The sequence below is a fragment of the Ictalurus punctatus genome, chromosome 29 (assembly GCF_001660625.3).
Source record: "Ictalurus punctatus breed USDA103 chromosome 29, Coco_2.0, whole genome shotgun sequence".
NCBI classification, from domain to species: Eukaryota; Metazoa; Chordata; class Actinopteri; order Siluriformes; family Ictaluridae; genus Ictalurus; species Ictalurus punctatus.
In genome coordinates, this window is record NC_030444.2 from 11,231,450 (window position 1) to 11,257,686 (window position 26,237).

The window sequence follows — 26,237 nt, forward strand, 5'->3', positions numbered from 1 at the left end:
TATATATATATATATATATATATATATATATATATATATATATATATATATATATATATATATATATATATATATATATATATATATATATATATATATATATATATATATATATATATATATATATATATATATAAATTAGTGTTTGTGTGTATAGAGAGAGAGATTTTCCGCTGGAGCTGGCATTGCTGCAGGGAAACGGCAAATATATTGAGAATCAGCCCTCATTTTCACTGGATTAAGCCACTAAATTGTAACAACCCAGTGGTACAGAATGTTTTTTTCATTGTAGTTAGTGAAGATGCATTAAATATGCATTCCAAGGAGAATCTTAATGAGGAGCTAGAAGCAAAGACACTAAATAACTAACATCATGAACATATTAACAAGATTATAAGTACAAGGTTAACACTTGTAAAAAAAATAATAAAATAAAAAAAACCTGACTTCGACAACCCTGCCATTAAACTTGAATCCTAGAAGACCGTCATCATAGATAATTATACACACACACACACAAAAAAATTCTAACACAGTGTGCCATTGATTCATTGTTGCAATATTAATGTATCACTTTTTTTTGTTTGTTTAATTCAGCAATAATCTTTAAACCCCCAACACACATTTTTCAGGCATTGAAACGGCACAGAATTAGCTCCAGGTAAACAGGCTTTTGGCGGTAGGGCCAAAAGTTTTGAGTTGGAAACATCTGGAATGGTTCCAGTTTAGACCTAACATACAGAACCATGAACAAGAGGTTAAGACCTGGTCATAGGATCTTTCATCAAATCTTAAATCCAAATGAACAGAACTGGTTGCAGGATGGAAAATCAATGTTTTGCTATCCTAATCTCTGGACTGTAAACCTGTTGAAAAATTGATTGGAAGGAGACGATCCGCATGAGCAAACCTACCAAAGTTAAGGAAATTAAACCTTTTTAAACAGAGTTATTAGGAAGTGGTGCTATTGTTAGGTGTGATAGTGCCAACATTTTTTAAATTTAAAATTTTTTAAACATGCGGCGTAGAAAAATTAATCCTTTTTAAGTTAACGGTCTTATTGGGCCGCACACAAACCAAACAAACACACCAAGCCAAGGCAAAAGAGCCAAAATGTATAAAACACTCCATTTAAAAGGGAAATAAGGGAGTGTTAGGGTGAGGAAATCCTGACACGGCCCAAACTTTCCCCCGCTAACACAATGACCCACACGGAACTATTAACATCCCAGTGAAGCATACAATCCTCTCCACCATTAATTAGCACTCTATAAAACATGAAAAAAACATTTCAAATTAATTTTATGCCTCAGTTAATACTGTCCAGCAAAGTGGTGTGTTTTTTTTTTCTTGTTTGTTTTTTTTAAAGTTGTGTTAAATTTTATTTGGTCTCATTTACTCTCTTCCATTTTTTTTTTTTTAAAACATTTTTTTTTTAAACGTTCCACAGGTTAAAACATTACAAGAGGCAAAACACACACTTGAGCACATTTTGTAGATACATAAAAACACAGACTCTCTGAAACACAAAGTCATAGAATGATTAGGCCCAGCCCAGTATGTCATTTTGCAATCACAAAAAAACAAACAAAAAAGGCAACATCACAAAGCCCAGTGGAAATCGAACACATCCATAATAGGAAGGAAGGACAGCATAAAATCTTATTCAGGCGCCACGAAATGGAATATCATCATAAAGTCTAGTATTAAAAACAATGAATTAAACAAAAGCAAACATGTTTTCTCAGTAAGAAGAACAAACGTCCAAGAGCGCTTGTGTCCATTTGAATTTTTTTTTCTTTCTTTTTCTCCTTCTTCTGAGTCATTTACAAACAATGGAATGGAGAAAAATATGTAGGGATAAAAAAAAAATTAAAAAAAATTTTTTTAAAAAATCGCAGAATCGGTCGTCATCCAAAAAGCCTGTCTGTAACCGACTACGGATGATGGTTGAGATCGTATGAGCTTGTAGAATAGATTGATTTGTCCCTTTGCAGCACCCATACATCTCCATCACACGCTCCAGTGACGTAAAATACAATACACAAAGCATCCTGATGAGGACTCTGTCTCTGGCCCGTTAAAATATCTTTAATCCAGTGTCTAAAAGGCCTTAATAAATATAATTATCTCTCGCTTTTAAAACAAAATAATCTTTCTCTCACACGGGAGTGCACAGTACTAGTTACTCTGTCGAAGCTGATTGTGCTTAGCACAAAATACAGTTTAGCCTAGTTACTGAAGAAGCAGATGGAAAAGCATTAGCAAAGAGCACAGGCACAAAAAACAAACAATTAGTCTAGTCTGTTATTTCCGATGCTAATTGCTACGTTTAAAACCATAGCCCAAGACACTCCTTCATCCTAAATGGTTTAGAAGAGCGGGTTACGAAGTTTCTTTGGCACAAGAAATTATGCTAGTACATGATAACAGTGTCTTATGAACAACTACATCTTGTACAGATTAAAACCACTACTGACAAGTCGAGAGGAGAGAAAAAAAGACTGATAAAACAAAAAAAAAAGAGGACAAGGTGGCACTGATAAATGAGAACTTGCTAATGATGGCTCGTATGACGGTTATGATGAATTGCTGCTGGGCTTTCGGGTGTGAGCGCAGCTGTTCAGTGTGACCTAGAGATCCTGACTAGCATTAAGAGCAGCCATTTATATATATATATATATATATATATATATATATATATAAAAACAGACTCCCAAGCCCGGATGATCAACTTGAGAATTAAACGTTATCGGTAAAACGAGCCCGGCAGATGTTGACTTTGGAAATTGCAGGAAAAACCAAAGGAGTTTCATGCTAATGTTTTAGCGACCGCACTGAAATAATAGCTGACTCATTCGGTGGCTGGATAATGCTAGTGTAAGGTTTGGATTTTTATTCTTATTTTTTTTTTATATACACCACTGTAAACTGTGTATATATTGTGTAAATGAAAGGAATTGATATGTGTGCTGGCCTGAGAAAACTATATACAGGCTTTCCTGAACTGAAACGTGTTTCTCTTTAGCATGTATCTTAACAAGAAGTAAAAGCGGAACGTTTTAAAATCTGGTTACCCCGCAAAAATGAACACATTTTAAGATTTCATCCTGACAATGCGTTGAGCGCATTGATTGGGGCCATAGCGAACAAACAACTTGATCAAAGCCTGACATTCACTGTGTGAGGAAATCATGACCAGCTAGCAAGCTTTTTAGACACCTTCAGGTAGACTACATTTGTTAACCTGGCTCCTTTCACAACATGATATTTGCCAAGGTAAGAATAAAAAGTAAATAACATTCCCACATTGTTTTTTTTTGGTTTCTTAAAGTCGAGAAAAATCCAATTTTGACTGAAACATTTCACCTTTTTGGTCCGAATTGAGCCACGTTGACGCCTGACGGGTTTTCCCAGGCCGCCACACATATAGCTTCGTTACAGAAAGAAATATTTTAAAAAGGCAATTTTCAAATGAAGAGGGACAAAACGGATTCGTTCAGAAACTTAAAACCATGTATTTTAACCTCTGCTCATCAGTCATGTTACGCTAACGTCCGGTTATCTTCCTAGCTAGCTACAATTCATCATATTAGCATTTTGTCTAAACTAGTATTTCAGTACTGGCCAAACTTTTGAAATTTAACACTGTTACATCGATTATGTCAGTTAAACTTTTAAACAACCATAGAGGTGATTTTTCTTGATTTTTGACCAGTTTCGATCTCTAGTTCAAGGCGGCGATTAGCAATGACAAGAGTGCAGTGCCTAAGCTAGCATAACGGCTAATTACCTCAAAAAGCCTTATTGATCTGATCCGTCAATGTAGATTATCTCAGTGTTGACTAAAACTAGACATTTCAGGAATAATCCATTTACTGCCAGAGTTGAAGATGTCGCACGTGAGTTAAAGATGAACTGCTGATTTAAATATATATAAAACAGTCCTTAATATAAACAGTCCAATTATGTTTTGATGAATGAGCACTCCATGCAAATGACCACTAACCTTAGAACTGAAGACAAGAAACCGAATATCAAACCTCACAATATCTTTGGTAGTGAAAAGGCCATAGTACTAACCCTTGAAGGGATAAAGTAAAGTAAGAAAAAAAAAAAAAAGAATTCTCGTTTCTGATTGGTCAGAAGGTGTTGAGTCATGTTCTATATCGGCAGCTCTGACAGTAGTTATGGGACAGCAGCCACTGCGACTTGTATAATGGATGCTCCACGAACGTTAAAAACTCCTTACGAATTTTTTTTTTAACGCATTTTTGGAAGGAGTCTCCAGTGTCGGCTCTTTGTAACAGTGAGAGGGAAAGCTGTAACTTTACGTTTTCTGACACATCTTAAGTGCGAAGCTTTACTTATTGGCAAATGATCAACGTTGGGGTGGCACCATGTGGCAGCATGTTTGGTTATTTTGTTTCGCACTGGAGCTACAAAGGGCTAACTGTTTCAATTTGTCGCTAACGACATCATATAGTAGACTGTATAGTAAATCTGCGGCCGTGGATTTGAAAAAAGAAAGAAAAGGAAAATGTCACGGCCGGATGCTGTTATTTTACACATAGGCAGTCACATACTGTAGCTAAATTGAAATCACCTATTTCCTCATAATCTGGTATCCTTCTGCCCTGCTAGACTCCGCCTCGCAAAGTCTGAAAGTGACGCATTACGCCATAATGTCATCTACTACAAACTCTCCCTACTAATTAAAAAAATAAAAAATAAATCAATTACTGACCAACTTCATGTCATTTTAAGCAAATACATGTATTATGTATTTCTGGAAATAAGTTTTGGGTGAGATCGAGATCCATTACGTTTTAGTTACATCAGCCTCATAGCTCCATTGCAAAACTAAAGAAGCATACAGGCTTGGGTTTAAGATGTTCGATTCCACCAGGCATGAAAACGCCGACATAGTCACTTTTTTTTTTTAGTATTGTGAACACTTTTCATCTCTCTGAGACTGTGTAGCCTTTGACAGCAAGCAGCTGTGACAGCAAGTTAGCGCTGACGGTGTGGGACTTCTGCGTGCCTGTGCGGATACAATTTTTGTACGATGAATGCACTTTCTGTACACTTTTTAGAACAGCAGTCAAAGCCTCCAGGGATCCTTTGGTGTTCCTAACACATTTTCCTCCAGACTCGGATAAAGGCGTTGCAATTTCTGTGCTTGGATTGAAGCCGGATCGTATTTGAGCGCTATCGATTACATGGCGTTTTGATGATAAAGGGCCAATCTGGATTAGGGGTAAATACATAGAAACGTTTGTAATAATCATTCGAAACTGATATGCGGTAGATGTCACTATATATGTGTCGTATAGATTGAAGACTTAGTTTCACTCAAACCCTAAAAAGCTGGAGACATTTTGTAGATTACATTATAATGAGATTTTTCTTAGTACAGTACATGCACATTATACATAAGGGAAGTAGATGACCTGCCTTATACATTGCTACACACTTTTCTCAGTAGTTTTAAAAAAAAAATTATAATAATAATTAAAAAAATAAAAAAGGATTTAGGGCAACATCTCTTGTGGTTCGAATTAAAAGAAGCAAGTCTGGCCAAGGTAACTGAGCTGAGTGTTTACTTTTCTGTAATATCCTCTGTGATCGTTTGCCACCTTAATCAAAAGAAAATGACTTAGTGGTTTAGTCACAATGAAAACCATGCTGTGGTGGCACGTGCTCTAACTCGAGCCGCTCAGGGTGAAATCTATTAGCCCGAGATTTCCAGAGTCCAATTAGTGGACCATGTCTTTCCTGCGAATATTGTGTCTAAAGTGCTGACGAGCTGTAACAATCCCTCAAGCACTACTAACGTATGAAAATTGGGCCCTCAAGGTTCTACACAGTTCAAAATCGGGTCTATTTCGCTCGGAAGATCAAAAGCGAAGCTTTCTAAAGGATGACTCGTCCATTTTGAGGGAATTAACTTAGTATGCTCGTGTAGATTTTGCTACAGGTAGATGTGAGGAGTTGATAGCGATTCTATGCGGTGGCCTGAGCTCTTTGTTTTTTTTTTTTCTTTTCATTCTTTGGTGTGTGTATGGAATGACCAGCAAGTTTGTCCTCTCCAGGCTGTCGCTACCAGACTGGAACATTCGCCCCATGAATGAGATAAATTTAGATCTTGTCAACATTGCATACCGAAAATCAACAGCTTAATTGTTTATACAGACTATACTCCATGTGAAGAGAGAAGCAGAATTAAAGGAACCTTGCTGAACTCAAGATAGACATATTAGAATCAGATCATCTAAAAATGCTAACACAGCTGATGACAAAAACAAAGTCGATATTCGAATAAGACTAATACGTCTGCTTGTTTCCACGCCTTCCCGGTCTTTAGCCGTGGTGTAACTCTTACTTTAACTGCTCGTTAGCTGAAACAGACATTGTTCCTAATTGAGATAACCAACAGAAAAAGGCACTTAAAGTAATGAATGCATATTGCCCAAGTTCCAATGCTAATAATGCTAGATGGAAAATGCACTGGTTCTGGAAGAATCTGGAATGGAGATTGATGTTGATTTGAAGAAAATAAGCCACATCATAAAATTGCACATATCACGAGCTTCTTTTTTTTGTGTGCGAAGGCAAAACTTATAATCCAACACTTGGTTAGTCTGAAGCTTTTCAAAGGAACACAAAAAAAAAAGCACCAAATACTGGGAGCAATCACTCCTTACGGACTGTGTTGTGTTAATCTGAACTGGCAAATGTGTGGCTTCCCTTAGAAGCTCAGAATATGTCGTCGCTTTGTTTCGTTGAAGACTTGAAGGGACTAAGACCCAGAGTCTTTCTGGGGAATACTTTCTCTTTGGCAACACCTATGGGCTTGTTGACCCCTGCCCAAGCCATGTCTATGAATGGGGCGTCAGCAGGGTTCAATGGGGCTACCCTGAGAGAGAGGTTGGGACTCCCGTTGGTGGAACATGGCGCAGAGCGGGAAATAGGAAAAGGGGTAGAGAAGGGATCAAACGGTGAGGGAAGATCAGAGTTTATCAACGGGTCAGCCTTGAGATTGAAGGGATCGCAGTCAGGTGAAGGGAAGGGGTCACAATTCGTGAAGGGGTTGGTAGGCGAGGGTCTGTATCCCAGTCGTGGACTTGTGGGGCTGCTAGTTGAAATGGCATGCCGCGAGCTGCATTTTTCCATCCCGCCAGCTGAAATGAAGCTCCAGGGATCTATCCGGGGTCGGTTAGGAGACGGCCGAGGTCGAGGTATGATGTTTACCTCTAGGCGTCGTGTTTTAGGGCTCCAAAGACGAGGATCGGGGTACAGAACAAATGGAACCGGGGATTTCTCGTCTGCTTCCATAGTATCTTGACACAACGGTAGATCCAACACTAAGGAAAAGGTTAATAAAAAGGATTTATATACTATTTAAAGTCAGCCAATAATAACATCTTATAGAAAAATAGATTCTTACCTAGTTGCGAGGAAAGTCCTTGACTAGATCTTCTCCTTCTCTCTCCAGTCTGGTTCACACTCTCACTCTCGGGCTCTCCATTGGCGATCCACTCAGCAGAGCTATGCTGGAAGGTCTTTCGGCTTGACCTGTCTCTCTCTCTGGGGTTCGGAGGAGGTGGGGTCAACGGTAACGGCTTATTCTCCGGGGGCTTCAGTGAGGTGTCAAGAAGCTCTTGGGGCAGACAGTCTGTACTAAATGTGATAAGGTCCCCAACCAAGGTGGGATCCGTGGGTAAGTCCACCACAGGCAGTGGAGGGTGTTCTCGCCCTAACTCCAGAGCAGGAACATTAGTTCTATGGGCAGTTCGTGGAGGGGGTGTTGGTGGGTGCTGGGGTTCAAGATGGCGTCCCAGAGCCACAGATGCGAGAAGAACGGCACCACTAAGCAAAGCGCGGTGAGTGCTTTTAGTATGAGGGGGAACACTGGAGCGACAGTCTAGGTTTGGTGAACTTCGAGGGGACAAATATCCCTCTTCACTCCCAGAGTCCTCTTCTGGGAGAGCTGTCCAGGAAGGTTCCTTAACCGAGTTAGATCCTAGGACAAGAAGACGTAACAGTGAGCGAAAAACAAGCAACAAAACCGGAACCTTCAAAACGAATATGTATCAGTCCTATTCTACAACGTGTACGGCTTATCCGTTGTCGTATAGAGCGTACCGTTTTGGCTTGGTTCAGGTGTAGTGGGTCTGTACTCCTCAAAGTCGTCTTTGGAGTCTCCGTTCTCGTTGCTGTCCAAAGCCAATAGCCGAGCTCTCATAGACAGACTAAGAGACATGTACGCAGATTTCAGTGACGGAACCAATGAGTCAAAGGTCACATAGGTCAAAGGTAAGCTGGCGTGGTGTATGTAAAGCTTGCAGAGTATACTAGAAAACTGCAGATGCAGTGCATCATTAAAAGAATGGTGTTTCTTTTCTTTCTTTTAACATCCTAACCAGCCTAAACATTATAGTAACCACAATCATCTATCTTTACTAACAAGCTCCAACGTCTGCAACCCCCTTGATATACTCTAGTTAATTTAATCGGATGTGTGCGTGTCGTTAGGCTCTCTAACGGCCTAAAACAATCAGATACTTTTACTTTGTCTCAATCGAGGTGGTGAACATTAAACGGTTTAAAACACAGAAACGGTTAAGAGATAATGGGATGAAGAGACCATCAGAAGACCTACAAGAGGACAATTTGGACCTCTGCACAGAGCAGAGAGGTGTTTAGATACTACCAATCACGATAAACATCATATAGAAATGGGAGGAAACCAGACGCATCCCATCTGAATAGTATGTTTAACGTTTCCGAGCATGTTGCGGAAGAACGTCTGTTCTCTATCTCTATATGATTTCTTCATGTCTTATCACAATAATAATTCCACTTGTACTACATACACTTCATTTGAATAAAAAAAAAAACCCATGTAGGTTAATATGTAGGTGTATATCGTTTGGCTGTGTGGTAATGGTTTATACGGTCAACTCCAGAAATATTGGCGCCCTTGATGAATATGACCAAATATTTTAAAGGAATAATTTATGGGAAAGATGAGCGGTGTCTTCGGATGTTCGCGTGGAAAATATGAATAATTGTATGTGGTGTTTATTTTACAGAATCGTTTTTACATTCTTTTAAAGCGTGTGTGTGTGCAAGCAAGTACCCGCTCTCCTGAGGACTCAGACGCTGCACTTTGGGACTCTTGGGGCTTTTGGGGCTTTGAGGGCTCCAGTGAGGGGCGAGCCTCCTCTCACCGTTAGCCTTCAGAGGAAGAGTTTCCAGCGGCCAGACCGAGCTCCACTTACTTTCACTGGGGCTCACTGCAGGAGCAACGAGCGGAGAACGGTTTAACATTCAAACACTTTTTATAAGGAGTATCTTTTACACACTGTGGCCATGTGCTATGAGTGATGAAATGGCAGAACCGTCTACATAAATAGCTTGATTCCTAGTAACTTGATTCCATGTGATCACAGAGCAATTACCAATTCCAGTGCTAAAAAAAAAATCATGTTTTTAATGCTTAGGGGAATTATATGAATGAATACTTGCTCTCTTCTTTTATTCCTCTTTGTGTGTGTTTTAGTCATAAAGGATGAACTCACGTTGGATGGCACGAAACCGTGGACCAATGGAAGGAGAACCCAAATCTGGAGAATTCCGTCTCTTCTCCAACCCAGGAGAAGCCTGCACTGTGATTTTATGGATAAAATCTAAGGGGGGAAAAAAAAAAACGTATTCAATATTACTATTTAGACTGGAAGGAGGTGTTCCTTCATTTCCTAGAACAGCACCTCTGACGGTATTTCCGGCTGCGAGGACTTGTATGACGGATGCTCCAGATAAACACGCTGATATAAACATGGTGAAGTTTTCTGTAAGGTGATGTTTATGTAACATTTTTGGAAGGACTTTGTAACTGTCCTCTGACTAAAGCTGTGACTTATTATGCCAAGCTGCATGTTTTTGTCTTATTATTATTATTATTATTATTATTATTATTAATAATTAATTAATTACTTTATTTATTTATTTATAAAGAGAGATTTGTGATAGTGAGCGAACGAATGTTTATATCATACTAACTTTGAACTATAAAATGTACAATGTATCACTCTTTAATAAAAGTATATAAGAGGAATAAAACACTTCGGGACGTGCTGTTATTGGAAAACGATCAACTCCAGGGTGGAAACAAAGCACATTCAATATTACAAGTTATTTTCAGGCTCAGTAATTTAACACTAATGTAAGTTCAGGCACGTTGTGCACAGTAAACTGATCACTGAAGCATTAAATGACTAGTCATTCCCTCCAGGATTTCACGATATTGCGATGGCAGAAATGAACTCTCCAGAAATCTCCGCAGATTCGAGCCAAGAGACGTGTCATGTGACATCATCACAACACAACGCATTCAGAGCTTTGTGAAAGTTGTGTAAAAGCTGGGATTTAATATACGTGAGAGTCGAGGAGAAAATAAAATGATTGGGAGGTCGTAGGTTCAAATCCAGCTTGTTCCTGTACATGTTATGTAGGGTGGAGAATGGAGGAGGTGGTGTTAGAAAGACAGGTAAAAAATAATAATAATGAAACCAAGTGTTGTCACTTCAACAAGAGAGTGATGCAGGGAATTTGCCTTAGTGCTAATGTATTTATATACAAATTTTTACAGAGGTGAGTTTTTAAACTGGTTCACAAATTAATTAGAACAAATTTAAATGGCAAATAACGTCATTCAGATACTTGGAGATGAACTTAGTAGATGCTTCTGTACAGAAAGGTCACGTGGCATTTTGATTTTGTGTGTGTGTGTGAATGATATAATGTTCAGTGAATATCAATGCACAATGGTGGCTAGCTGTTCATTTTTTTTTTTTTGGGCGGAGGGAGACTTGATTAGACAAAATGGCAAGCCAGCATACGATGACCTCGAACATCAGAGACCTGGCTTGCAGCAGTTTGAGCAGCTGCAGTCTGGGGCATCATCAGGACTGACTGACAGCAAGCTCAACACCAAAGGCAGATGAGGAATTCATTTTTCAAGGTTTTTTTTTTTTTAAATACACATGGATAGTTGTAACATATTATCTTTTATGCTCAAAGAGATCTCTTGGGTGCTACTTTGAAGGCTGAGCAGAGCTGAAGTTTTGAAAAAGCTTGAATTGAAGATACAAGTTAATGAAGCAAGAGACAGAAATAGTTGGGGAGGAGGTGGTGGCATGGTGGTGGGGGGTGATCTTGGGGGTGGGGCCGAGGGGTGGTGTTTATGTGGGGCGGGGCAGGGTGGTGGGTGGGGTTTAGCTGACATCATTTTAAAAGACAAACGCGCTACGACACCTGGCATTGTGGCAAAAGCCCAGAGGCGATGCTCATCCACATGAGCTACAGGACTTTGTACAAACTAACGGTTTTATAGACCTTTTCACTTTCATATACATAACCCTGCCCTAACATGAAAGAAAACTGTTGAGGTTTACCCACCAAACATTATCAAACGCTGGATTCAAACCAGCAACCTCTGAGCTCCAGCGGAAACGCTTTTACCACAAGGCCACCAAACCTGACAACGGCAACCCGCTGTCATAGTGCTTTTGTGCTTTTAAATGACAACTGCAAAAAAAAAAAAGAAAAAGAAAAAAAAAGAAAAAAAAAGAAAAAAAAAAAAGAGGGTAGTTGTTTTTTTTGTGGCAGGGGTTTTAAAACCCAAAGTCGCTATAACACAAAGCTACTCACGTGGAGGTTCATGGCCTTGTGGTAAAATCCTTGCCTCTGGCCCTATGAGGTTATTGGTTTGAATCCAGCATTTGCCAATGTTAGGTGGGGGAAACACTTTGCTTTGCTTTAGTTCAGGGTTATGTATATGAAGGTGAAAAGGTACCTTGTACAAAACAAATCATTTTTATACACCTTTTCACCTTCCTATACATAACCCTGACCTAACGAAAGAAAACTGTCTACATTTCTCCACCTAACATAGGCAAAAGCTAGATTTGAACCAGTAATCTCTGACTCCAGAGGCAAGGCTTTTGCCATAAGACCACCAAAACTCACAAGAAGTTTTCTGTTTTTAAATGACAGCTGCTAAAAAAAATTAATTAATTAATTAATTAAAAAATTTTTTTTTTAAAAAGGCCGTTTCTTGGTGGACATGATAGTCACTGGGAGGAGACTGATGGCCTTGTGGAAAAAAAAACTTGCCTCTAGTTTCAGAGATTTCTGCTTTCCCCCTATGTTTGGTGGGCAGGATGAATGATGTAGAAGGTGTCTGATGGGCATGACCTGTCCCCAGAATCAAGCATTTTTGACCGCAACAAATCAGAAAAAACTCCTGTAATGGACGGACTAGTAAAACCATAATGTGGCTAAGAATAACTACAAACAGGCAGAACGAAATGCATAGGTTCACTTGAGAAATCCTATTTGTATCTCAAGGTCAAGAACGTAATTGGTACGTTGCAACAATTCCTGTCTAGGACTACAGAAAAGTAACCGGAAATAAAGCGGAACAGCAAGTCAAGAAGCTCAAAAACCGTCCTTTTTTTTCCCTCAGAATGTCTTAGTAATCACATACCACTTCCTGTTCCTGTCATGTAGCAATATGAACATGCCATGAAACGTATACCTTAGTCGATGCTCTCCATTCTAGCTTCATAACAAAGAGTATTTAGTAGTAAGAGAGTGCGCCCTCTCTAGTGGTATCTACCTTGTGGCATACTGATCTTCTCCCCGTTCTTGCATTTCAGCTTGTGCTTCTTGAAGGTTCCTTTGCGCTTCTTGACGTTGGGTTTCTCCTGATTTTGGTTTAGGTGGAGGATGAGGAGCGAGAGCTCCCTCTCGAACACATCCTGCTCCCACTGGGCCAGCTGCTGCTCGCGCAGACGCAGAAACTCCTCATGAGACTTCTGCTCCAGAGCGGCGCGTTTCAGCTCCTCTTCACGACAACGCAGCTCCTGTGCACAAACACGCGTGTGTGTTACATGACCTTTCACCTCCATTATTATATCAGATAAAGCTTAACAGAAACTTATTGTTTCCTACACAGTACGTATATTATATAACACCTTGCAAGGTTTCTACACCCCCCCGGACCAAACACACACACACACACCTTTTCCTTGGCACGCAACTCATCGAACATGCCCTGGATCTCCAGTCTCCAGTCGTCCTGCAGGGAATGGAAGGAGTCCTGAGGCATCTCCTCCATCACCTGCTGCTCAAGGGCACACAGCTGAGCCAAGATTGAAGCAAAGCTTGGCCTGTGGTGGGGGTCCTGATCCCAGCAACCTGATAAAAACACACACACACAGACACACACAAAATGCTTATGGATGAACAAATAGACAGATACCTAAATCATGCATGGATAAATGGATTCACAGATGGATGGATGAGATGTAAATAAATGGATACATGAATAGATAGTTGGTGGAATTAACGGATGTACGCCCCTGCTTCATAATTGTAAAAATACGAAGATGGATGGATGCTTACTATCGGATGCATGCACTGCTTTAAACCTGAAAGAATCATTTGATCCATTTTGGAATAGATGGATAAATATGTGAATGGATTAATAGAATGGGGATGAACGGATATGTAAATAGATGGATACATGAACTTATCAATAGGACAGATGGATGGATTAAATGTAAATAAATGGATAGATGAATAGATATATGCGTGCCGGATGGCGTTGCTTCATAACTGCATAAATTTGAAGGCGGATGGATGGATGGATAGACAAACTGATGGACGAACTGATGGACAGATGTATCTGTGAACGGATCGACGGAACGGACGTTCGGACAGATATGTAAAAGGACGAGGGCTGGTTGACCGGGTGGATGGATGGCTGTGCATATAAAATAACTGGCTGGACAGAGGGGTAGATGGATGCACGGCTATATAAATCAATGGATAGAGACATGAAAAGATGGCTGGATGGTTATGTACATGAATGGAAGACTGCATGAAGAGATCGAAGTGATTGATGGATGAGTGGATGGACAAATTGGTGGATGAGTGGATGGATGGAGAGGTGTATTTCTGAACGGATCGATGGAATGGATATGTAAAAGGATGAAAGGATGGATGGATGGGTATGTAAAAGGAGGATGGGCTGGTTGTGCATATAACTGACCGGCTGGACAGAGGGGTAGATGGATGGCTATGTAAATGAATGGATGGAGACATCCAGAGATTTATGTAATGGATGGATCCATTGAAAGGATCAAGATAATAGATGGATGAATGGACTGATGAATGGATGGATGGATGGATGAATGGATGAAAGAAGTTACCTGACATGAGTTGGGTGAAGGGTTCGGGGCAGGTCGAGGGGATGGGCAGAGTCAGTTTGTTTACTGCCACTCCGTAGGCCACAGCCAGACCATCGATCCCTCTGTACGGAGCCTCGCCTGTGAGTAACTCCCACAGTAAAACTCCATAGCTAGAAAACACAGAGAGAGAGAGACAGACAGACAGACAGACACACATTTGAAATCAATCCAACCCAAACTCCAACATCCAAACACACTATGCAGGATGGCACAGACATACGGAATTGTGCCGCAAACACACACGCACACACACACACACATACTGCAGACACATACGCACTTGACACAGCTGTTCAGAAAAAGAACAGCAGCGTCCTCCGTGTCTTGGCTCCCAAGAACCAACAATTGCCTGCCGAAAACCCCCACAAGAGCGCTTTCTCTTTTAAACTCTCTCACTCTTAGAGAGAGACGCGCCCACGGTGGCTTTATATAGCCCGCTAATTACAGCATGCGCACGCATGCAGCACAACATAGCTTTCTCTGCCCCGCAGCTTCTAAACACTATAATCTAAGGAGTATATTAAGATGCCTTTAAAGTCAGAGAAGAAAGAAAACTTTTTTCTTTCTTTCTTTCTTTTTTTTTTTTTTTTTAAGTGTTGTGATTCTACAGCGGTCTGGGCTGTCGCTGCAGGGCACGTCTCGATAGTTAGCAGACGTCATTACGACGAATGTGTGAATTTTACAGGGAAAGATGTGGTCTAATGTGTGTAAAGCAACAAGTGTTGGTAATAACTTCCAGATCTGTGCTGCAGATGTTCAAGTTCTAGAAAGCACAGAAGATCAGGCTGAGCCACGGCCGCGCGAACAAACCGGCAACGACTCGTCTCAACCGTCTCTCGCTTCCGAGTATTCAAACGATCGTACGCTTTCCGAGTACGCAAACACCACGGTGCTTCGAGCGTCAGTTATTCAACGTTCTATCCACCTGCAAGCATCTACCTGAATATACCCTCACCCGCCACTTTATTAGGAACGCCGGCGCACGTGCAGATACAGGTCTGGAGCTTGAGTTCTCAAAGGTCAGAATGAAGAAAAAGTACGGGATGGATGTTGGTACCAGACGGGCTGGCTTGAGAATGTCAGAAATTGCCGAGCTCCTGGGAAATTCACACGAAAACAGTCTCTCGAGTTGACACAGAATGGTGCGAAAAACCAAACAAAAAACTATCCTGTGAGCAGAAACTATCTTGAGATCAGAGGAGAATGATCCGACTGGTTTGAGCTGACAGGAAGTCTACGGTAACTCAAATCCAAACACACTCTACAGCCGTGGTGAGCAGAAACGTATCTCTGCATGCACGGCATATCAAACCTTGAGGAAGATGAGCTACGACAGCAGAAGACCACATCAGGCTCCATTCCTGTGAGCCAAGTGCTAGAATCTGAGGGCACAAACTCACCAAAAACTAGATAGTTGAAGACTGGAAAAAAAAAAAAAAAAGAACAGGGCTGAGTTTTGTTTTGTTTTGAAATTGTGCACTTCCTGCATACAATCCATGCGCTCATAGAGTACGTCCGACGAGGCGTCCGCCATGTTGGCATTGTCGTGTGACCTACAAGACCTTAAAAAGCGCCGACGTGATTGCCTTCTGCCATTTTTTTATTCTGACAGCTCTTCCACACCAGCCCCGTTGCATTATGGGATGTGCCCGCAGTGTCCGGTACTTCCATACTGCAGAAACTCGGCGGAAGCAGTAGTTTATCCGGGGGATTTCTCACCTGCTGTTCATCAATACTGAGAATCTCGGACATTTCGGCGTACTGCTTTTCGATAGTAGGGATATTCGGACGCAGCCTAGGTGCTTGTTTTTTTTTGTTTTGTTTGTTTTAAATCTTCAACTCCAGCTAGTATGCTAGCGTGTTATTACGCATTTAAACCTCATCTCACCTTTATCCTTTCATACTAGCATACTTAACTGGATCTCTGTGCAATCGAACAGCCGTGTTGCAACACCGCGCTCCTCAGGCTGCGTTGGATTTATTACACCATTAAAATCCCGGGCCTGTCCATTAACCAGAGCCCATGTAAACATAAGGATTACGGTTAATGCGGTGTTTAAAAACGATCGCTTGCTTAAAAACACACCAAGCCAAAATGATTTCCCCTTGGTATACACTTATTTATCAGTTTATTTTGGGAACACATAACGACGACGAGTGCGTGTCACTCGTGTAACGTGTGACGTGTTGAGCTACCTTTACTGTCGTCGTGGTGAGGCTTTGTTCGGGTGTACAGATTACAGTACGGTACAGTGCATCTTAAAGCCACATCAGCGGCAGAAAAGATTTCGGGGGAGACGGACTGGACCTGTCTCGCCAGACATTCCACACCTCTCTTCATCGATAAAGAATGTGTGTGTGTGTGTGTGTAAACGCCTGATAGTCGTTTCTGCCCGAGTGACTGGCAGTGTATTTACCGTAGGGATGCGCCCTTGAAGACAGAGGTGTCTATTGTTCGTAATGTGTGTGCGGTCGGTGTGTTGAGGTTAAATCCCTTTACATGCTATTGTGACTGTATGTGTGTGTCTCTCTCTCGCCTCTCAGTCTCTAAACCTGGATAAGAGCGCTATTGTTTCGCTCACCTGCTGTGAATCAAAGCAGCAATATATATGTGTGTGTGTAAGAATGTGGGGGAGAACAGCAGGAGTCATCTGCGAGCTCTGATCAAGCCTCTGATTACCGTCGGCCCTTTGCTTCGCTCCGCTTACTCACTCTTTCCTCGTCATTGTACGCTCCGTTTCTTACACCCTCTCCATTTCCTTTCGTCCCGGTTCAATTTTCCCAGCAAAAAAAATAAATAAAAAAAATAAGACTCTCCTTTATAAAGGAGATAAAACGACTACCCTAACTCGATCCTAACCAGGGTTCGGATGTTACGGGAAGGGAAAAAAAAAAAAAAAAAAAATCGAAATTCTCGGCGGGTTCGATCTCTCGAACAGACTTGCGAATGTGGTTTCTGTCACTGTAGAGCTCAGTGATATCTATAAAATAATTAAATAAAATGGTGCAGGACTAAAAACAATGTCTTCTGAATCAAATGTGTGATGATTCAGACAGCAAACATGTCTCAGCAGATCAAGTGTTCCTTATTCTGTCCGTACAGGAGGGGTTGTTTTTTTTTTTCGTGAGTGTTGCAGCCAATAATGCTCGATTGTGCTGCGGCTTTTCTCCAAATTTGCCGGCTTTTCTTTCTTTTTTTTTTTTTTTACCCGACCCCCCCCCCCCCACCCCCCACCTCCCCGGAAAACTACTTGAATCGCACTCAATTGTTCTGCGCGCTTTTGATCAGTGATGCTTGTTGGTAAATGAGACCTTTCCGCTGTATCGCGTTCCACACGAGCGAATCGAAGAGGACTTTGCGAATGCGCGTTTTGCCGACGCCGAAGCTGCGGGAAATCCGCGGCGCATCGTTAAAAATCGCACGCTACTCGGAATTTTGCGTATATTTCTGCGAGCGCAGAATCCTGGAAGGACTGAGTATCTAACCAGCGACGAACCTATTCCCATGTACTTGAATATTATTATTATTGGCGCCTTTTCCCTCCTTGCTTTCCAGTCATTTTCCAACAGGACTCGAGAAGGACTAGAGCTGAGCCGAACCCTTAGTACGATGTTAACGGAGCAGCCAAAAAGGGAAATGAAATCACGATGCGTTGCGTGTTATCTCACGCTCGTCATGCGCTGAGTGAGGAGTAACACGTGACGGGTGTGCTGATCCAGGAAAATAATCAGTGACTGGCTCACCTCCACACGTCGCTGCCCTTGGAGAAGGTGGAGGATTTGATGACCTCCGGTGCCATCCAGGCATAGGTCCCCGCTGTGCTCATTTTGGTGGTCTTCTGCCACTCTCGCGCCAACCCGAAATCCGTGATCTTCAGAGTGTTTCCCTCCATCCCGTTCTTTTCTATCGGCTGGGCCAGGAGGACTGAGAGAGAGAGAGAGAGAGAGAGAGAGAGAGAGAGAGAGAGAGAGAGAGAGAGACACTGTAAATATTGAACTATTAAATTTCCATTAAATGAAAGACTCCATCATCAGAGCGGATTAAATCCGCATTCATACTCCTGTGCAAATCCAAGCTTCTTTCATCGCTGTGGTCTTATCAATATTTCAGGTAAATATCTCGACATAATTAGTGAAAAAATGTACTTACACGTTAAATTACACTGATCCGGTTTAAAATGTGCGTATGGGTTATGCATCCGGGGAATCGGTGAGGTGGAAAAGCGACTGTACTGACACGCGACGGGGTTAACGGACAGCTAGAGAGGATTTCTTTGCCAGGATCGGTTGATTCACAGGGACATGAGAAAACATAATCTAAGCCTAATAATAAACGATAACAATACATAAATAAATAAACAAATAAAAATGTGTTGTTATTTAACGCTTTCTGAAGCTTTTTTTAATGGAAGGACATTCAGAGCGTTTTCCACTACGGGGAAGTCTTCAGTGCAAAGGATTTCTCTGCAACATGACGAGAGAGACAGATAGAGAGAGAGAGAGAGACAGAGAGAGAGAGAGAGATAGAGAGGGATAGAGAGGGATAGAGAGGGATAGAGAGAGAGTGTGGGAGAGAGAGAGGGATAGAGAGAGAGTGTGGGAGAGAGAGAGGGAGAAAGAGGGATAGAGAGAGGGAGAGAGAGAGAGCGACAGAGAGAGGGATAGAGAGAGAGGGAGAGAGAGAGAGAGGGATAGATAGAGTGAGAGAGAGAGAAGAGAGAGAGAGAGAGAAGAGAGAGAGATAGAGGGAGAGAGGGATAGATAGAGGGAGGGAGAGAGAGGGGGAGAGACAGAGGGAGAGGGATAGATAGAGGCAGAGAGGGAGAGGGATAGATAGAGGGAGGGAGAGCGAGAGGGAGAGACAGAGGGAGAGAGAGGGAAGTGAGGGAGAGAGAGGGAAGTGAGGGAGAGAGAGGGAGAGGGATAGATAGAGGGAGAGAGGGAGAGGGAGAGACAGAGGGAGAGGGATAGATAGAGTGAGAGAGAGAGAAGAGAGAGAGAGAGGGATAGATAGAGGGAGGGAGGGAGAGAGAAGTGAGAGAGAGAGAGGCATAGATAGAGTGAGAGAGAGAAGTGAGAGAGAGAGAGAGGGATAGATAGAGGGAGGGAGATAGAGGGAGGGAGAGAGAGGGGGAGAGACAGAGGGGGAGGGAGGGAGGGAGAGGGAGAGACAGAGGGAGAGGGATAGATAGAGGGAGAGAGGGAGAGGGAGAGACAGAGGGAGAGGGATAGATAGAGGGAGGGAGGGAGAGGGGGAGAGACAGAGGGATAGATAGAGGGAGAGACAGAGGGAGAGGGATAGATAGAGGGAGGGAGAGAGAGAGAGAGAGAGAAGAAAGGCCTGTGCTATAACGTGAGTGATAAAAACCCGAAGTGTCGTTCTTTAAGGTTTGTATTTAAAGTGAACTCTACACGACAAAACAACACTTCATAGCCACGGATTAAGAATTCGTTCCCACCACATTATACATGGCCAGGTATTATTCATTCGTACCCCTGAACGCGTTTACCTAAAACGACGGAACGAACGAATAAAACGTGGCCATGAGACAGAGATATAGATATATATTCTTCTTTTAATGTGAGGGACTGCGTACTAATCGGTGTCATATAAGAGCAATAAAAGAGATTATAGGAAAATAATAATAATAATAATACACTTTGAAGTGGTAACAGTACGACCCACATCGTGTCTCCTAGGAGTATGTTTCCCCCTTACGTGACGCTTTTCTTATGAACGTCACTCTAGCGCCTGAATAAGATGCTTCGTGATGAACGATGGAGTAATTTAAAGGGTTAGCATGAGCACATCTAATCTTATGTTTAAATACATAAACAAAATGATATTATAATCTCAGCAGGATGGGCGTGGCAGTAGCTTCGACTTATACTGCGTATACGGGCTTTATCTCAGGAGTGAAAACACCGCCTACGCAGGCAGTCCCGGCGTGTCCGGTAGAACGAGATCTCACGTGAATATTAATTCTAATCCATTATCGCCACATGTAGCTAGCACGGATCAGAACTCGGGATAAAGGCCTGACTTCAAAACAGAAGTTTCGTAAGTGTCCGGTCTTCTTCTTGTGAAACGATGCAACGGTGTGTGCGCGCGCTCTATCGCACTAATATAACTCTTTCTCGCTCTCTCACTTGGTCTGTTTGTCTGCCGCGCGCTCTCTCTCTCTCGCTCTCTCTCGGTTTCTCACTTCCTCTTTGTTGGCAGAAAAGCAGAAGCGTGTACGTGTGTGAGACGTCATGACCGAATATGTCGCGAGATTATAGAGGGTGGGGAGAAACAGGGTTGCATCTTCGCCAGCACTCTTCCTGCTCTCCACACACACACACACACACAGTCACAGAGTCAGCACGTTGTGCACAGCATGCATTGCAGTGGCAAGTACAAAAGGGACCTGTGCGACCACACACACACACACACACACACACACACACACACACACACACAGGCGTCTTTCAGTATCTCCAGATAGCCATCACTATCCAAGTGGAATTTGGACTCTGAACACACACTGTGAAATGTGGTGTGTTGGGCAGAAGTAAAACGGCTCCTGTCTTCATTTTCTAATAAAGAACACACACAACGCTCGCTGCTCCGTCGCACCGCTTTTCTCAGAACTCCTGCCCAACCCCAACCCTGCAAATCTACTGCAGTAACCACAAGCAAGCCAAAAACCATACTAGAGAATTATACCACACACACACACACACACACACACACACAAAAAGTGGTGGTTTCCTCCAGCTCGTTCCTGTGACCTCCCCCACAGGACGTGACGCGATTCTGCCCTGCTCAAAAGTTCCTCAAAAGAGGACGGAAAATATCCCTCGTTCGGCTCTGCTAGAACCGGACACTCGCGGACACACACCGGAAGCACTTCCGATAAGAACACGCCTTAAATCCGGGGGTCAGTCCTGACAAAACTCACAAACATTTCAGTGTAAAGCAGCAGAAAACACGAACACAGGAAAATTACTGAAAGATTCCTTTTCCCCGCCTCGGTGCTGTCGAATGCTCGATTCTGATTGGTCTGAACGTATTGATTACCTTTCTAACGGCAGCTCTACACAAACGGTATCATGCAGCACGTACAGGATTTCGCAGAGTTTTTCTGATTGTTGCGGCCAAAAACGCTCGATTTTCCTGCGTTTTTTTGGTTTCTTCTTCTTCAAAATCTGCGACGCAACAAAATAAAACGAGGTTTTTGTGCCTTCTTCGTGTGGAAAACTACTCGAATCGGCGAAATCGCAACCGCACTCGATCGTCCTGCGCGCAATTTCTCGGCGATCGGCAAACGAGACCTTTTAGCCGTACGTTCGACGCACGCGAATCGAAGAGCGCTTCGTCTGAATCCGCGGTTCCGACGACGTTTCCGCGTCTCTGCGGAAAATCCGCGGGAGTTTCGGAAAAAACCTCAAGACTGCGGCGTTCCTTTGATTTGGCGTTCGTTTCTACGATCGTAAGATCATGAAATCCGGGAGGGACCGAATAGTTGATATGGTGGCTTTTTCTTTCCCGGGACGTTTAGCGTTTCCGGAAGGAAAATGCTAGCGAGAGCCAGATTGGAGTTTTCCGACTTGTAATTCCGAACGTGTAATTCTTTCGCAAGCTGTAAAGTGGAAGGCTGAAAAGGAATCCGTTGGTTTCGTGTTTGTTCCGCGACGTCAATTGTGACTACAAATGGATAAAATGTAAGACCGGTTATCATTTCATAAAGAAACAAATAAATAAACAGCAATCGTCGTCGTATAAGAGGACTAAAACACTCCACGACGTCATGTTTTTTTGGGGTTTTTTTTTTTCAATAATACATTTCATGGTGTTGTATGAAATTTAACGGGGTGTTTTTATGAAATAAACCAAACCAGAAAACAAAAACATATTTAAAATAAATATTAATAATAACCAATTAAAAGTCAATATAAAATCACAAACCAATTATTTCACAGCCAGCTGTGTATACCTGTGCTATTAGGACTTGGATTTTAAATGTAAATTTGGATTTTTATGGTTTAATTTAAAGATATATATCAGCTTTGGAAGTTCTTGATAATATAATATAATATAACATGCTACATATTTTCTTGTCTTCTTAACTTTAACTTTAAGGGAGGAAGAAGAAAAAAAAAGAAAAGAAAGAGGTTTCACTAATGATTATTGTTCTTGTTCTGAGAAACATCTACCGCAGTCATTTCCCCAAGGTTAACAGCATGAGTACTAAAACTCCTTTCATATTTCTCCGCGTTCACCGTGACAGGGCGCTCGCTAAGCTCCACTGAAACCCTCTTGACATACTGGTGCCTTTGTGAAGCGAAAACCTCACGTTTTCTCGGGTTTATTTGAGCCAAAAACGGTTTCTTAGCTGCGACACACCCTACAGAACCATTCCTTCCCACAGTCCAAGGGCTGGCTTTGGTGCCAGATGCTGAGCAAGTATTTGCCTGGCTTTATTTCGAGCCCTTAAGGAAATGATGACCTTCGAGTATTGTTCATCACATACAGACAGAGTTCTGGCTCCACTGCAACACGTACTGTCTCCGATTGCTTTCTCTTGAAATATCCAATCTACAACCAAAAAAGTCGGGACGATGTGCGAGATCTCAATAAGCGAATCACATAGACCCGTATGTTAATCCCGATAGAACATAGAAAACATAGCGATTGTTTAAACTGGGGAAATGTATCATTTGAAGGAAAAAAAATAAGGTCATTTTGAGTTTGATGGCTGCAACATGTTTCAAAAAAGTTGGGACGGGGGGTTGGCAACAAAAGCCTAGGAAAGTAAGTAATGTCATGACTGGTACATTTGCATCATCTAAACTACGGTTAATAAGTAGATTTTTGGAGAAATGCCCATAATTACTGGCAAACTAATTTAGAGCAACTATACGTCAGTGTGATTAACCAATCTCCAATCACCGACGGTCTCAAACGCTCTCAAAATTCAGGGTCTTGCCGGCATTTCAAGCCCTGATTTCTTCTAAGTACGATCAGCCTAATTAAAAATACGGCCCATTGGTTGTCTCGGTTGGCACGTTTGCCTCGAATCTCCGGGGTTGGGGGTTCGAGTCCCGCTTCTGCCCCGTGTGTACGCCGTTTGCATGTTCTCCCCATGTTTTGAGGGTTTTCTCTGGGTTCCCCTCTGGTCTCCTCCGCCAGTCCAAAGACATGCTTTGTAAAGCTTTGTAAAGTGTGATGGTGCCATGAGATCGACTCCCACAACATTCAATGTGAACTGTGAACTGTATATATCCAAAATATACATACTTTCTATACTGATAACTATATAAGCGACCAGTTCGGGGGAGGGGGAAAAAAAAAAGAAAAAAAAAAACACTTTACTCATAAGCAAACTGACTGAAAAACTTGCAGTGTGAAGTGAAGTATAATGTGTTTCATACCTTACAGCAACCACTTGATAATGAAATTCGTTGCCAGTTATTTTCATTATCGAATTGACAACACACACACACACACACACACACACACACACGCACACACACATTGTGCAGAGTCAGCATGTCTGCCTGTAATTCGTGTGGCAGAAAGCAGGGGCACTGAGAGTTCACACACTTCCAATAGCTTTAAAGCTTCACTGAGAACACAACAACAACGACAACAACGACAACGAATAATAAAGAAGATTAAGAGTGATTCAGAGTGATTCTGTAAGGAGCATAAATGCCAGCTCCTCAGCTTAAAAAAAAAAACGTAGTGACTATAACCAAAAAACCACAAGACGGGTCATCAGACCGACTCTAGTGAGCCGTAACCACCAATTTAGTCCCACATTCACCCAAGAGCTACGCTGCTTTCAGACCGGTGTTCTCCTAAACGCTATCTGTTAGGCCCTGAGCCAGGAAGCTGTTTTTTTTTTGTTTTTTTTAATATGGTGGCGCAGGAAAAACGAAACAAAGGAGAGAAATGAGGGCGCGCTAGACACCGCGCTGAACGAACACTGGCGCTAGGAGAGACAGTAACCATGACAACGGGCTGTGTTTGTTGTTTGTTGACGGTTTGGGAGGCGGAGATGTTGGTAAGCTGAACGGCACAGGCTGAACTCGGTCACACCACACACCCACGGGGAGACACAGTGACAGACTGTGACTGATATTACTGAAACATTCCTTTGAGGAAACGTTTAACATTTGTGGTTGAGCTTAAATTTCTGTTTTAATTACAGGCCTCGGAGGCGGACCTCTGTGAATGTCAGTCTCTGTGAAAAAATTAGGAGGCGTGGCCTCTGTGCCTGTCAGTCCTTGTGGAAAGTAGTAAGAGTGGCCTTCGTCTCTGCGAAGAAGTTTTGGAGGTGTGGCCTCTGTGCCACTCAGTGCTTGTAAGGAGGTGAAGGAGGCGTGGCCTGTGTGCCTGTCAGTCATTTGTTGAAAGTAGGAGGAGTGGCCTTCGTCTCTGCGAAGAAATTTTGGAGGTGTGGCCTCTGTGCCACTCAGTGCTTGTAAGGAGGTGAAGGAGGCGTGGCCTCTGTGCCTGTCAGTCTATGTGAAAAGTAGGAAGAGTTGCCTTTGTTCATGTCAGTCTCTGTGAAGAAATTAGGGTGTGGTCTTTGTGCCTGTGAAGGAGGTATGACCTTTGCGTCTGTCAGTCCAGGTGGAGGTGTGTCCTCTATGCCTGTCAATCCCAGTGAAGAAAACATGTAAAGAAAGCAGTCAGTCCCAGTAAAGGAGGCGTGGCCTCTTTGCCGGTCAGTGCCTATGAAGGAGGTGAAGGAAGCGTGGCCTTGGTGCCCGTCAGTCTCAGTGAAGCAGGCATGGCCTAGGACTCATCTGTCCTAGTGAAGGATGTCTAACCTATGTGCCTGTCGGTCCCAGGAAAGGGGGTGTGGCTCATGTGCCTGTTAGACACCTACCGTGTCAGTCAGTCCCACTAAGAGGTGTGGCCTCAGACACTTAAAAAAAAATAAATAAACAAAAACAACCAGACTGAACTGTACTGTATTATATCACAGCTTTAAACACCCTCATAAAACTCTTTCCCTTGTGTCTCATTTCTCGACCCTCCATTCTCTCATTCTCCTTGCTCCATCCTTCCTCCCTTCACTATTGTACTGCTCTTCTTCCATTCTCTGCCTGCATTCTCTCTTCCTCCCTCTTTCCCCATAACCTTTCTACATTCTCTCCGTGTGTGATTATCCTCTCTTTGTGCACAAGTGTATGTGTGTGTGTGTGTGTGTGTATATGAGTGTGAGGTTGCCAGACAGCGTCCGTGTCAGTGCGCTGCGACCCAGAGAGACAAAGCCCTCCTTCTTCCAGGGGAAAACCCCCACCCTGCAGGAATTCTGCTCCCGCCCACGGCCCAGAGAGAGAGAGAGAGAGAGAGAGAGAGAGAGAGAGAGAGAGAGAGAGACGGACGAAAGAAAAGTAGACAGGTCACGATAATAATAACCTTCAGAATATCCCACCTCATTACGCCATGCGTCCACTGAAATGACTTAATGATTTAAAGTACATTATACCACAAGTGCTGTGAGATTCTCGAATCTGATTGGTCAGCAAGGTTTGCATTAATGTGCTTGTATGGTTTCTATACAGTATGGTTTCTACACTAACAACCTCATTTTCAAGGACTAGTCTAACCATAAAGGGATACAAAACCATAAAAACCATAAACTGCACAAGGGAAAAAGTGAATAACATTTAATAATGTGAAATATTTATATAGTTATGCTATAGGAATTATGGAAGCTATGCTATTAGCTAACCAATAGCTAGCAACTTGCTTTTTGCCAAGTATGACATAACACTGGTCTTGGTTGTCGTAAAGTTCTCCATTAAAAAAAAACAACAAAAAGTTTAGCAGCTAACACTGATCTACTGACCTTAACCCTAGCTACTTTCATAAGACGTCTAAAAAAAATATTCCCTGGCACTGTAAACGGT

At 42.4% G+C, this 26,237-nt stretch overlaps 1 protein-coding gene across 1 annotated transcript in view; it reads right to left on the minus strand.

Annotated features, from left to right (window-relative positions):
- Nucleotides 1-1,486: 1,486 nt before the first annotated feature.
- The window catches only part of LOC108260854 (mitogen-activated protein kinase kinase kinase 11), a 37,663-nt gene continuing 12,912 nt past the window's right edge, over nucleotides 1,487-26,237 (minus strand). Inside the window, exons 2-10 of the mRNA XM_017461503.3 lie at nucleotides 18,069-18,249; nucleotides 14,286-14,434; nucleotides 13,094-13,269; nucleotides 12,689-12,935; nucleotides 9,588-9,695; nucleotides 9,146-9,302; nucleotides 8,149-8,255; nucleotides 7,451-8,026; nucleotides 1,487-7,367 (exon numbers count right to left, since the gene is read on the minus strand). Of these exons, the coding sequence (XP_017316992.1) occupies nucleotides 6,760-7,367; nucleotides 7,451-8,026; nucleotides 8,149-8,255; nucleotides 9,146-9,302; nucleotides 9,588-9,695; nucleotides 12,689-12,935; nucleotides 13,094-13,269; nucleotides 14,286-14,434; nucleotides 18,069-18,249 (2,309 nt within the window). The 3' untranslated portion in view covers nucleotides 1,487-6,759. The remainder of the gene's footprint in view (nucleotides 7,368-7,450; nucleotides 8,027-8,148; nucleotides 8,256-9,145; nucleotides 9,303-9,587; nucleotides 9,696-12,688; nucleotides 12,936-13,093; nucleotides 13,270-14,285; nucleotides 14,435-18,068; nucleotides 18,250-26,237) is intronic.